The 14,517-nt window shown below is 43.9% G+C and overlaps 1 protein-coding gene across 1 annotated transcript in view; it reads left to right on the top strand.

The window, feature by feature from the left end:
• The window catches only part of siah2l (seven in absentia homolog 2 (Drosophila)-like), a 43,742-nt gene continuing 29,225 nt past the window's right edge, over positions 1 to 14,517 (top strand). The window contains exon 1 of the mRNA XM_014197449.3: positions 1 to 534. Coding sequence (XP_014052924.1) covers positions 136 to 534 — 399 coding nt within the window. The 5' untranslated portion in view covers positions 1 to 135. The remainder of the gene's footprint in view (positions 535 to 14,517) is intronic.

Raw genomic sequence — 14,517 nt, 5'->3', positions numbered from 1 at the left:
GACACCATGTTCTGTCCCCGGGGGCTTGGAGATTTCTTGGAGCGTAGTCTGAATGCCACTCAGAGGAGTGCGTAAACAGGAATCTGGGCTTCAAACTCCGCGCTGGGTTTATCCAAAAGAACTGAACTAATCGATATGAGCCGTCCGTCCTCTGCGGGCGGTGGGGGCGGAGGACTCGGCTCCGGGAAAGCAGGCGGAGGAAAGCACGGCGGTTCGGGAGGAGCTGCTGCCTCAGCTGCAGCCGCCGGAGTAGGAGCTGTGGCCGGGTCTGGCTCGGCTCTACCTGTCGCTGCTGTTGCCTTGCCCTCAGCATCGCTACCTGGGCAATCTGCTGAACTTACAGCCTTGTTCGAGTGCCCGGTTTGTTTTGACTACGTTCTGCCACCGATTCTGCAATGCCAGGCTGGACATCTAGTTTGCAACCAATGTCGTCAAAAGCTGAGTTGTTGTCCGACTTGTCGCGGCCCTCTCACCCCGAGTATCAGGAACTTGGCTATGGAAAAAGTTGCTTCTACTCTACCGTTTCCTTGTAAGGTAAATAAAGACAGACATGCGTTGAAGCCGAAATATGCAGTTACATGACTAGCTAGCGTGTTGTACTTATTGCCATGTAGTAGCTAGCCTAGCTACTTAGCTCGCGCTCACTTTGACAAGTAGGTGTGCGAGCACCTCGTGGGCTCTCGTCCTGAGATCAAAACATGTTGATGTTGGGATGATGATGATGCAGGTTTGTTAATCTCCAGGCTGTCGCGTCTGTCCCATCAGATCTCTTCTGGTATATTGTACTTGTGTACTTAGCTATACATTAATCTGAAACAAACAAAGTGTATTCGAACTAAGCAGAGAAGGTTTAGGAGTTGTTGCCACACAGGGGTCACTACAAGTGTATATTCTTCACTGCAACAGTGAAGCAGCTAGTTCTGATCTATATTGTGTTGTCATCATGGTTAGTCACTTGTCATGTAATTGTCAGAGAAGATCAGAATTGAACGGACCACAACATTCAATAATGCCTGGCAAAGTACAAGAAGCCTTTGTCTGAACTAACATTACTGTCAGATAAAGTATGTTGTTTTGTCATAAGGGCCAAATGTGTTGTCATTGACTTTGAGTGAATCATCAACAGTGCATTCTGTAAATCAGCTTAATCATTCACACGGTCTTGAATGATCAAAGGACCTTAAAAAGTTGTGAAATCAAGATGTTCAATGGTGCAAATATCATCACTCTTATTGCTCAATATCCCAGGGTCCTGAGGGTCAGAGGTCACTGAGTGGAGCGATTGAGGTAAACTTAACTGTGTGAAAAACAGCAAAGTAAACACATACAAACAAACACACCCTGACGCTTGCACACTTTACATGGTGACTACAGCCTCATAATACACACACAGATCAGATGCCTACATACCCATTGATGCACCCTTTGGATTCCCACATTCTAAACAGAGCAGGTTTCATGTGTACAATTACATTGGCTCTCACTACCCTCATTCATGCTTGCTTGAACCCATTCAGTCAAGCTCTCTTCTTTATAGTAGTGTGAAACACACAGCAGCTCTTGTATCTCCTCTCTCTGTCAGTCAGGCAAGTAGCCGCTCCTGCTCTGTAATGGTGCTCTGATTGCATTACGGAGGCATTAAAGTTGTTTCCACGCTCTGTGGTGCTACAATCCTGCCAAAGATGATCCCTGCTTCATCCTCTCTTTCTCTGGGAGAGGCTAAAGGCTATGTCAGAGAGTGATGAAGAGCGAGAAGGGGGTATAAAGAGACTAAGTGCTGGGTCCGTAATGTGGTGGATGGATATACAGGCAGTTATTTGTCCTCAGATGTTTTCGGTGGGGTGTTAAGGCTTCTGACGCAGCACCCAGGCCTGCAGAGACTAACGTTAGAGGGCTGTGTGGATCCCTGCCTACCAGTAATCAGTGAAACAATCTTCAGCCCTCATTTCTCAGTAGTACCAACATAGAAACTAAGGCTGTGACAGTCATGGAGTTTTGGACAACGATAATTGGCCAGCCAAATGACCGCGTCACCTTAATACTATTCGAATAGCAACAAAAAAAATGACTGCATGTGCTGCGTTAGAAATAGAATGAATAAAACGAGCGTCCCCATCCATGCAAATATTGGCATAAAGGGTGGACTGGCAGTCTTTGCGAGTGTACCCATAGGAGCAAAGCAGGAAGTAAAATATGTGCTAAAATATGTGCTGTGATTGTAATGTCAGTTTCGTTTAATCAACCAAAGAACACATTCCATTGCTTGAGCCACATCAGTTAACATCTTTTGAATGAACAATGCACATTACCATGAAAATTATTAAAGCAGGAAGCACCAGTGAATCGGTCTATAAAAAAGTGGTCAAATGAAGCAGATGCTAAACTACAGGACAGTTTTGCAAGCACAGACTGGAAAATGTTCTGGGATTCTTCCGATGTCATTGAGGAGTACAACACATCAGTCACTGGCTTCATCAATAAGTGCATCGATGACGTCGTCCCCATAGTGACTGTACGTACATACTCCAACCAGAAGCCATGGATTACAGGCAACATTCGCACTGAGCTAAAGGGTAGAGCTGCCACGTTCAAGGAGCGGGACTCTAACCTGGAAGCTTATAAGAAATCCCGCAATGCCCTCCAACGAACCATCAAACAGGCAAAGCGTCAATACAGGACTAAGATGGAATCCTACTACACCGGCTCTGACGCTCGTCGGATGTGGCAGGGCTTGCAAACTATTACAGACTACAAAGGGAAGCACAGCCGAGAGCTGACCAGTTAAACTAGCCTACCAGACGAGCTTAATAACTTCTATGCTCGCTTCGAGGCAAGTAACACTGAAACATGCATGAGATCATCAGCTGTTCCAGACGACAGTGTGATCATGCTCTCCACAGCCGATGTGCGTAAGACCTTTAAACAGGTCAACATTCACAAGACCGCAGGGCAGACGGATTACCAGAATGTGTACTCCGAGCATGTGCTGACCAACTGACAGGTGTCTTCACTGACATTTTCAACCTCTCCCTGTCTGTAATACCAACATATTTCAAGCACACCACCATAGTCCCTGTGCCCAAGAACACTAAGGCTATGAAATGCTTTGAAAGGCTGGTTATGGCTCACATCAACACCATTATCCCTGAAACTAGACTCACTCCAATTTGCATAACGCACCAACAGATCGCAGATGATGCAATCTCTATTGCACTCCAAACTGCCCTTTCACACCTGGACAAAAGGAACACCTATGTGTGAATGCTATTCATTGATTACAGCTCAGCGTTCAACACCATAGTGCCCTCAAAGCTCATCACTAAGCCAAGGACCCTGAGACTAAACACCTCCCTCTGCAACTGGATCCTGGACTCCCTGACGCTTTGCCCCCAGGTGGTAAGGATAGGTAACACATCCGCTATGCTGATCCTCAACACGGGGGCCCCTCAGGGGTGCGTGCTCAGTCCCCTCTTGTACTCCCTGTTCACTCATGACTGCACAGCCAGGCACGACACTCTAACATCATCATCTAAGTTTGCCGATGACGCAACAGTGCTTGGCCTGATCACCGACAACGATGAGACAGCCTATAGGGAGGAGGTCAGAGACCTGACTGTGTGGTGCAAGGGCAACAACCTCTCCCTCAACTTGATCAAGACAAAGGAAATGATTGTGGACTACAGGAAAAGGAGGACCGAGCATGCCCCCATTCTCATCGACAGGGCTGTAGTGAAGCAGGTTGAGAGCTTCAAGCTCCTTGGCGTCCACATCACCAACAAACTAACATGGTTCAAGCACTCCAAGACAGGCACGACAAACCTATTCCCCCTCAGGAGACTTGGGTCCTCAGATCCTCAAAAGGTTCTACAGCTGCACCATCAAGAGCATCCTGACGGGTTGCATCACTGCCTGATACGGCAACTACTCGGCCTCCGACTGCAATGCACTACAGAGGGTAGTGTGTACGGCCCAGTACATCACCGGGGTCAAGCTTCCTGCCATCCAGGACCTCTATACCAGGCGGTGTCAGAGGAAGGCCCAAAGAATTGTCATACGGTACCGGAGTGCCAAGTCTAGGTCCAAGAGGCTTCTAAACAGCTTCTACCCCCAAGCCATAAGACTCCTGAACAGCTAATCAAATGGCTACCCAGACTATTTGCACTGTCCCCCCCACTCCTTCTACCCTGCTGCTATCCACTGTTATTATCTATGCATAGTCACGTTAATAACTCTACCTACATGTACATATTACTTCTATTACCTCGACACCAATGCACCCGCACATTGACTCTGTACCGGTACCCCCTGTATATAGCCCCGCTATTGTTATTTATTGCTGCACTTTAATTATTTGCTTTTCTTATCCCTTGCTGTTTTAAGAAAATACCTACAAAAAAAGGATTGTTAAGGGCTTGTAAGTAAGCATTTCACTGAAAGGTCTACACCTGTTGTATTCGGCGCATGTGACAAATAAAATTTGATTTGAGTTGATTGCTTCGCAATACCAGACAGCCATTGCGATTGTACCCATGATTTTACCAGTCAAATTGCCAGGGTCAGAGGTTCCAAGCCTGTTCTATTCATTCTATTTGTTATTATGACGGTTATTTTATTTTCATGACAGTCTTCATCCATAACCGTCAGTTATACGCTAATTGTGCCAATCCTAGTAGAAGCCTTAACCCTCTCTAACCTCCACTGGAGACAGGTATCCCTATTAGAGGTTGACCGATTATGATTTTTCAACGCCGATACCGATTATTGGAGGGCCGAAAAAAGCAGATACCGATTAATCGGCCGATTTTATTATTTAAAAAAAAATGTTTTGTAATAATGACAATTACAACAATACTGAATGTACACTTCTTTTAACTTAATATAATACATCAATAAAATCAATTTAGCCTCAAATAAATAATGAAACATGTTCAATTTGGTTTAAATAATGCAAAAACAAAGTGTTGGAGAAGAAAGTAAAAGTGCAATATGTGCCATGTAAAAAGCTAACGTTTAAGTTCCTTGCTCAGAACATGAGAACATATGAAAGCTGGTGGTTCCTTTTAACATGAGTCTTCAATATTCCCAGGTAAGAAGTTTTAGGTTGTAGTTATTATAGGAATTATAGGACTATTTCTCTCTATACGATTTGTATTTCATATACCTTTGACTATTGGATTTTCTTATAGGCACTTTAGTATTGCCAGTGTAACAGTATAGCTTCCGTCCCTCTCCTCGCTCCTACCTGGGCTCGAACCAGGAACACATCGACAACAGCCACCCTCGAAGCAGCGTTACCCATGTAGAGCAAGGGGAACAACCACTCCCAAGTCTCAGAGCGAGTGACGTTTGAAACGCTATTAGCGCGCACCCTGCTAATGTTGATGATTAGTTATTTGAGAAGGAGACCAAGTCAAGACGTTGGACCGGGTGGATTCAGTTTATAGTAAGGCAGTTTATTATGAGACAAAGATATTTGGCAAAGCGTGCACGGACTCCTTCGTTTAGCTCATAGGGAACTAGCAGAAGAGAGCCCCGAAACATAGTGTACATCCAATTTATACAATGAAATAACAGTGTGTTGACGTTGAGTCTAGTAGGTCCGCTCTCCTGACTGGTCGATGAGTGGAGGGACGGTCCACTCTCCAGGTGGTGTCGACTTCCCATTGGCCCTTGGCAGTGTCCTTTGTCCTCGGAGTCCAACACACCTAAGTGTGTGTGTGTGTGTGTGTGTATTTCTTGTAATTCGTGTCTGGGTGCTTGCGATATTCATGGAATGTTGTTCTTTACACCAGTGGTCAGTTCGTGTGGCTAGGGTGCTTTCATGTCTTGACATTTTTGTGTGAGTGCTTAGTCCGCCATCAGTCTCTGGGTGTGGTCGTGATTGGTATCAGTTGGTTGCTCAATATGTCTCTGGAGTTTTGTTGTGTGCTGTTGTGAAACATGTTGTGCAAATGCCCTCCTTATATATCATTAGGTAAAACGTTAGATTATCTTTATTACACTAACTAGCCAGCCATTTCACATCGGTTACACCAGCCTAATCTCGGGGGTTGAAGTCATAAACAGCGCAATGCTTGAAGAATTGCGAAGAGCTGCTGGCAAACGCACGAAGGTGCTGTTTGAATGAATGCTCACGAGCATGCTACTGCCTACCATCGCTCAGTCAGACTGCTCTATCAAATATCAAATCGTAGACTTAATTATAACATAATAACACACAGAAATACGAGCCTTTGGTCATTAATATGGTCGAATCCGGAAACGATCATTTAGAAAACGAAACGTTTATTATTTCAGTGAAATACAGAACCGTTGCGTATTTTATCTAATGGGTGGCATCCCTAAGTCTAAATATTCCTGTTACATTGCACAACCTTCAATGTTATGTCATAATTATGTACAATTCTGGCAAATTAATTACGGCCTTTGTTAGGAATAAATGGACTTCACACAGTTCGCAATTAGCCAGGCGGCCCAAACTGCTGTATATACCCTGACTGCTTGCACGGAACGCAAGAGAAGTGACACAACTTCCCTAGTTATAAGAAATTCATGTTAGCAGGCAATATTAACTAAATATGCAGGTTTAAAAATATATACTTGTGTATTGATTTTAAAGAAAGGCATTGATGTTTATGGTTAGGTACATTGGTGCAACGACAGTGCTTTTTTCGCAAATGCGCTTGTTAAATCATCACCCGTTTGTCGAAGTAGTCTGTGATTCGATGAGAAATTAACAGGCACCGCATCGATTATATGCAACGTAGGACACGTTAGATAACTACACATGGTTGATGATATTACTAGTTTAACTAGTGATTATGTTAAGATTGATAGTTTTTTATAAGATAAGTTTAATGCTAGCTAGCAACTTACCTTGGCTTCTTGCTGCCCTCGCGTAACAGGTAGTCAGCCTGTCACGCAGGCTCCTCGTGGAGTGCAATGTAAGGCAGGTGGTGAGAGCGTTGGACTAGTAACCGGAAGGTTGCAAAAACGAATCCCCGAGGTGACAAGGTCAAAATCTGTTGTTCTGCCCCTGAACAAGGCAGTTAACCCCCGTTCCTAGGACGTCATTGAAAATAAGAATGTGTTCTTAATCTGACTTGCCTAATTAAATAAAGGTGTACAAAAAAAATAAATACCGATTTGTTATGAAAACTTGAAATCGGCCATTCCGATTAAACGGTCGACCTCTAATCCCTATGACAGACAACAGCACAGGATCCAAACCTAGACATTACAGCTCTTGTTCTACCGGTAATGGTTCCTCAGAATGGCTGTGTTTACCTTCTCTAAAGCTGCAGCCCACTGCTCCGCTGCACTTATATGTGTTATATGGTGTTTTTATGCACGTCCATTTCCTCAGGAGCAGCTCAATGTTTAGGCTTCATCTCTGATTGGCTTTTTGGATATCCTCCTCTATCCAGTGAGCTCTGTTTTATGTAACTACTTTTAATGTATTTTGGACTTTTTCCAGCCAAGTCCTCTCCTCTCTCCTGGTGTTAGTGTTGTAACAGTCTCTGCGTTTGGCCCGCAGCGGCCACACTGTGTAATGGGATTAGACATGGATATGAGGAGCCCCAGGCCTGCCTTCCTGCCTGCATGGACCGACAGTTTATTTTGGGTAGGAGTCCATCTATTCTCGACCGGTTTCTCTGCGGTTTGTTGTTGTTTACACACACTATGCATTGCCTGCACTCAACTGCCTGGCTTCCTGATGGGGTTTATCATTGGCTACAAATTAACAGACACACACCCAATCCTTTCTGCACCCCTTTAATCACACCCCTTATCTGAGTGATTTCAGAGTGGCAGAGCCTGATTGCAACAGCCAGGGGACCACACACACAAACCTAATTAGCCTATACGTACTAGGAGTGGCATTTGCACCATAATGTTTCATTCTCGCTCTCTCACACACACACACACACAACAGGTAGCCCTACACACAAACCCTCTAACACACATGTCCTCCCAGACACACTCGCCTTGTGCAAAGCCTCCAATCCCCAATCTCATAATTAATCATCTGAACCCTCCCCTTAGAAGACAGGGGATCTAATAGGCTACTTTGAAGCAAGGTAAGGACATGCCTCACAATATGTATTAAAACATTCAATTAAGTATATGTTTTCAAAATGCATACTGCCTCCAACTCATTGCAAAGTGTTGTGACGCTGATGAAGCCTGCCTTCCGTTGCTGTTTTATGCCTCTTTTCAAAACAACTGGGAACTCAGAAATCTCAGACTTCCGACTGGGAACTAGGAAAGACAACTAGGAACTGGGGGAAAAAAACTAACTTCGATTGGGAAAAATAGTTTTGGACGTTCATCTAACTTGGAATTCCAACTCGGTAACTCAAGCCTCTTTCTAGTGCTCTAACTTTCTGACCTGAAGATTACGGACTAGTGATGCACCGATATGACGTTTTTGGCCGATACCGATATATACAGTATTTTCCTTGCCAAAAGAAAACGATACCGATATTTGAAAATTCTAATGGCGTTTTAAGCATTCTATTACAGTTAACTATTTACATTTACATTTACATTTAAGTCATTTAGCAGACGCTCTTATCCAGAGCGACTTACAAATTGGTGCATTCACCTTATGATATCCAGTGGAACAACCACTTTACAATAGTGCATCTAAATCTTTTAGGGGGGGGGGGGGGTTAGAAGGATTACTTTATCCTATCCTAGGTATTCCTTAAAGAGGTGGGGTTTCAGGTGTCTCCGGAAGGTGGTGATTGACTCCGCTGTCCTGGCGTCGTGAGGGAGCTTGTTCCACCATTGGGGTGCCAGTGCAGCGAACAGTTTTGACTGGGCTGAGCGGGAACTGTGCTTCCTCAGAGGTAGGGGGGCCAGCAGGCCAGAGGTGGATGAACGCAGTGCCCTTGTTTGGGTGTAGGGCCTGATCAGAGCCTGAAGGTATGGAGGTGCCGTTCCCTTCACAGCTCCGTAGGCAATCACCATGGTCTTGTAGCGGATGCGAGCTTCAACTGGAAGCCAGTGGAGAGAGCAGAGGAGCGGGGTGACGTGAGAGAACTTGGGAAGGTTGAACACCAGACGGGCTGCGGCGTTCTGGATGAGTTGTAGGGGTTTAATGGCACAGGCAGGGAGCCCAGCCAACAGCGAGTTGCAGTAATCCATATTTAACACGCACACACATGGACGCAGCGGTCTAAGGCACTGCATCTCAGTGCAAGAGTGGTCACTACAGTCCCTGGTTCGAATCCAAGCTGTATCACATCCGGCCGTGATTGGGAGTCCCATAGGGCGGCACACAGTTGGCCCAGCGTCGGCTGGGTAGGCCGTCATTGTAAAGAAACATTTGTTCTTAACTGACTTGCTTAGTTAAATAAAGGTTACACACACCACACTGACCCCAAAATTATTTTGTTGGCATTTACATATGTCCCCATTACCAGTAAAACATAATCAAAACCTATTTCTTTCACTTACTTGCTGTGTTGTTTCGTTGTTCATTTCTTCAGTCGTTTCGTTCTCAACCAGGATGTCTATGGAATGTGTCAAAAAAGATACACGTCAAATAATACTTTGACGTGTCAAATAAGCTTGTTGACCAATCAGGATCTGAATATGACTGCACATCACATAATAATTTAACGTGTTCATACATTTTTTTACATAGTTATTACACATTGATAACACTAACTTGTATTTCATATGTCACAACGATTCATCGATAAATATGCTACGATACTGGTAAAGTTGTCTCGTGCACCTACAGTGCTGGTCATAAAAAAAAAGCTAGCTAGCTCATGGATGAAAACAATGTTCTTCCCCAAAAACATAGCAAACGACATCTGTTTCAGTAGCTATAGTTAGCTAGCTAACAATATAGCTAGGTGTCATCATCTAAAATATCCCTAATTTATAAGACAGTTCATTTTTGATTAATGATGGTCGGACCCATCTATGTGAAGCTAGCCACATTAAGGATTAGTGGACTTTGCGGCTAGCCTTCAAAATAAAAGTATGGCAAAATTCTACTATTTGTATTCATTTCCATCACTATCAATGACATACTTTTATTTTGAAGGCAAGCCGCAAATTCCACTATTGTGTCTAATCCTTATTGTGGCTAGCTTCACAACACATAACCCGGTCCGGTCGAGCCTCACTAGCCAGATGTCGCTAGCTGGCTGCTTATCACGTTAGCTTTGGCCAACAGGGTTAAGTAGCTGGCTAGCTATTTATTTTCATGAACTGAAGTTCAATTTCAATAGGCGAACAACAAGTGGCTACCTAGCTAATACTTACTCACAAGGATTTCTAAATCATTGCTTAGAATAATGAAAATGACTGCAGTTTCTACTGGTCATTGTTTTCAGGCTGGTTGTATTGGTGCTCGCTAGCTACCCCAGATGTTGCGGTCGAACAAATAATGCTTTATTACCAACGCGTTATTGTTAACACATCGTTCGTGGCCGATGTTTGCTTGTTTGCAGACTTTTTTTGTACAGCTTTGGCAGTGCTACTGTATCTTTCTTGACACGCAAAGACCCAAACGGTGTTCCATAGCATGTTGTGAAGCTAATAGCAGTGACGCTATTACTGTGTAACTACGGTATGGCAACAATTGAAAAATAGCGCACTTGCTTGTGTTTACCTGTGCTCGACCACTCGGCGAAAGCCAACATCACCCACGACAGAAGAAACCGTTGATTGTCAAGGGCAACAAATTCCATTATCTTGGCTTTAATTGATTTCGCGTTTTGAGTTGTCTCGCTGAAATGTTCTTACTCTTTCAAATGACTGCTCGACTTGTTGACTGCTCGATCCACACTGCAGACATTGTGGGCTAGGTTAGGGATGCTGTGTTGCACGTGTAGCGCAAAATTTTACCTGGCGTCATTATGTCATGTACCTACGTTATATAGATATGCGCGGCAGCTTTGACATCGGTTTTTAACATCGGTGTTAAACTTGACATCGGGCCGATACCAATGTTGGCATTTTTAGCTAATATCGTCCGATTCCAATATGTTCACCGATATATCGTGCATCCCTATTATGGACAACATGATTTGACCATATTTTTTTGGGAGTTCCCAGTTGTCTTGAAAGCACCACAAGATGCTTCAGCACCAACAGCAGCTCTTGCGATGTCTGACAGATTTTCCCCTCAAAGGCTATGTATCTGTATACTGTAGGCTTACACGTGTGATAAATAAGATACGTAAAGAAAATACTGTACAAAAGCGCCAGTTTAATTCCACTAAATGATGCAAATTAACCTATAGACTGATAAATATATCTGCTTTTCAATTTCTTTCCAGACAATTAGCCCTAGACTCAGGTGAGTTAGAGCAGGGTGACCCAGACCTAGACCCGGTTTATGAGATCTGTGATGAGACCGATACCAGCTGAAATGTTAGTTTTTTGTAGTCGGGAGTGGTCTGAGCCAGAGAAGAGCCTATCTCTTGCTCTGAGGTGACGTGCTTGGTCACACAATTTATACCCTGAACCCTGCCCTGGTCTGGATGACTCAGGATGAGATCATGGAAAGTGCAGAGCAGCATTTACCTATCACTGATGTTTTAACTGACATGGGCTAATTGAGTGACTGTCAGTGAGTGGCATATAACAAGAGGAGAACTGCTGATGCACAACCAAGTATAGAAATTGTGCTTTGTGTATTCTACTATTCTAACTCTCAACAGTAAGTTGAGACCCGACTGAGTTCGTAAAACTCACAGAGGTCAGGACCTCTGGCCCTGCCTGTGGTTAATTTCACAGATGAGCTGATTGCAGGGTGACCCACGTGCCCTTGCAGCTTTTGTGTAAATCAGGCATGGGGCCATGTGAACACACACATGCATGCACGTACACACACAATGAGACAATTGACTTGGCAGAGAGGATGCATTATTTCCTGTTTATCGAAGAAAACATTTCCTCCCAGGGAATTCTGGTTGATACATTTTTCAGGAAATTAGTTCACGACTGAATAAATACACTTGAGTGGAGAGGTTAATTCCACTCAGGAGGTTTGGTATTTCCACTCAGGAAAATAGTTTATAGTCTGATTTCACTGTGCAAGTGTTGTCGGAACATTCTCTTTTTGGGAGCAGCAACACTGTTAGCAGGTTGAGATTTGTCTTTCATATATTTCTTGATTGATTATCCCAACACAGTGCACATTTGAATTGGATGTGTCAGGTGTGTATTGATTGAGTGGTTATGAAGTGCTATCAAACTAAGTCTGGTCATTCCACCCTGCAGCGTCCCCCTTGTGGTTGCGTGTCCTGTAGCGCTGTGCTGGCCTGAGGAGTCACTCCTGAGGTCCATTGCATGCTAACACGAATGACGGGCTCACTGATCCAACACACTACCCTTCTGCCTCTATGACCCCATGTTATTTTTAGAAGCAGGCAATGTGACATCTGCTTTGCATACTCCTCTGCTCCCTGAGACACAGGGAGCAGGCACTCACTGTGTGTTTGTGTGTATGTGTATGTTTCGCTAACATCAGTGTATGGGTCAGTGGTCACAGGAGGCAGTGGTGTAGTTAAAGGGATAGTTCTCCCAAAATACAATGACACATTGGTTTCCTTATTCTGTTAGCAGTCAAGGTATGAACAAGGTATAACAGCAATCTAGGCTTTGGTTTAATTTCCCTGGCAGTGGCTGGCACAGTTTTCAATTGCTAATGTTTAGCGTTTGTGGCACAAATTCCATTCACGTCATTGGACCAATATTATCATTTTTCACGCATCATGTTCAAATCATCTATGTGACTGAGTTTCTATTGTTATTTTTTATTGGATTGATGTGCGAAAAATGCTAATGTTGGTCCCATGACCTGAATGGTATTTGTGCCACAAATACTAAAACATTAGCATTTGAAACCAGTGCCAGAGAACTAAATGAAAGCATGGATTGCTGTCAAAACTTGTCCATAAATCAAAATGTAATTTGGGTGAACTATCCCTTTAAAATCGATAGAGTAGGACTCCTGCTGAGGTGTGTGTGTATGAGCAGGGCTGATCTATGACGGATGGTAGTAAAGCTCAGCTGTGGTGTAGATGGAACGGCTGTTCATTTGGTGTGTTTTACAGTATTGTGAGAGCTGCTTCCCTACTTTGGATTTTGTTTGATTATTTGAGTGGGCTATTTATTGAGTGAATCATTGCATACATTTTGCATTCATTTATGAATTTGTTTTTTTTGTGTTTGCATTTTTAAGTATGTAGGATGTCGAAAGCCAAGTGAGGTGTTAGGAAGTAGGAAGGCTAAATGTTTGTTGTGGTTGTTTTTCAGGGAATTAATCAGCTGCTCTCTATAGTAATATGTCTATAGCGCCACTATCTCCTACTGGAGGGAACCAGAACTGCAATGCAGTGTTTTTTTTTTTTAGACCACCAATTTAAATGATAGTCATCATTTGGAAATGAAATGGAATTGCCAATAAAAAGTGAGTTTATAATAACTCATGCAGGGAGGATGTAGTATGATGAGATGTCTCACCATGGGGGTTTCTAATGGGGATTTGATTAAGCCAGCATTAGCTGTCTGGATCTCACTACTGCTATCTTGTTAAGTGTGTGATTTAATGAAACTGGATCGTGAGCAGACACTTAAGTACTCTTTTCTTCTCTCTCCTCAGTCTTTCCCTGCCTCTCCTCTGCTTTCCTTCTCAAAGCTATTATCTATATTTCACACTCAGTCAACCTGAAAATCTCATCTCATCCTATCCACGAACACATTCTCCTCATGTCTCCAGATGTGTGTGTGCGCGTGTGTTCTTACAAAGAAACGCTGGCAGACTGACAATCCAGAATCCCCTCTCCCCTCTGAAGTGTTGCTCTCCTGTGTGTGTGTGTGTGTGTGTGTGTGTGTGTGTGGTGTGTGTGTGTGTGTGTGTGTGTGTGTGTGTGTGTGTGTGTCAGCGCTGTGATTGACAGGTGTGTTTCTGTGTTGATGAGGACTTGGGGGTATAGTTGAGGTAGTCTCTAGCCCAGGTCTCTACAACCCTGTTCCGGAGAGCTTCCCTCCTGTAGGTTTTCGCTCCAACCCCAGTTGTAACTAACCTGATTCAGATTATCAACCAGCTAATTATTAGAATCAAGTGCGCTAGATTAGGGATGGAACAAAAACTTACTGGACGGTAGCTCTCCAGGAACAGGGTTGGAGAACCCTGCTCTAGCCTGAGTCGTATAACATCTCAGCCTCCCTGCATCCCTGTCTGTTTGCGTGTATTGATTGCCCCAGTAGTGTAATATGCTTTCCCTTGGATAAATGTATTGAACTGTCTTGTATGTCTAAAAATCCCTTTCCATCCCAATAACATATTGTACTGATGTATATACGGTAGGGCAGGCAACTATTGTCCTGGAGTGCCGCAGGCACTTCATGTGTGTTGAATTTAGGCAATCACTGAACTGAATAATTAGCTCAGCTGATCAGGTGTGGTGCCTAGTTAGAACACAATCCTGTAGTACCTGCAGCACTCCAGGAACAGGGTTGCCTACCCCAGCGGCAGAGAAT

The sequence above is a fragment of the Salmo salar genome, chromosome 04 (genome assembly GCF_965601325.2).
Source record: "Salmo salar chromosome 04, fSalSal1, whole genome shotgun sequence".
NCBI classification, from domain to species: Eukaryota; Metazoa; Chordata; class Actinopteri; order Salmoniformes; family Salmonidae; genus Salmo; species Salmo salar.
This window is presented reverse-complemented; position numbering and strand designations above follow the sequence as displayed.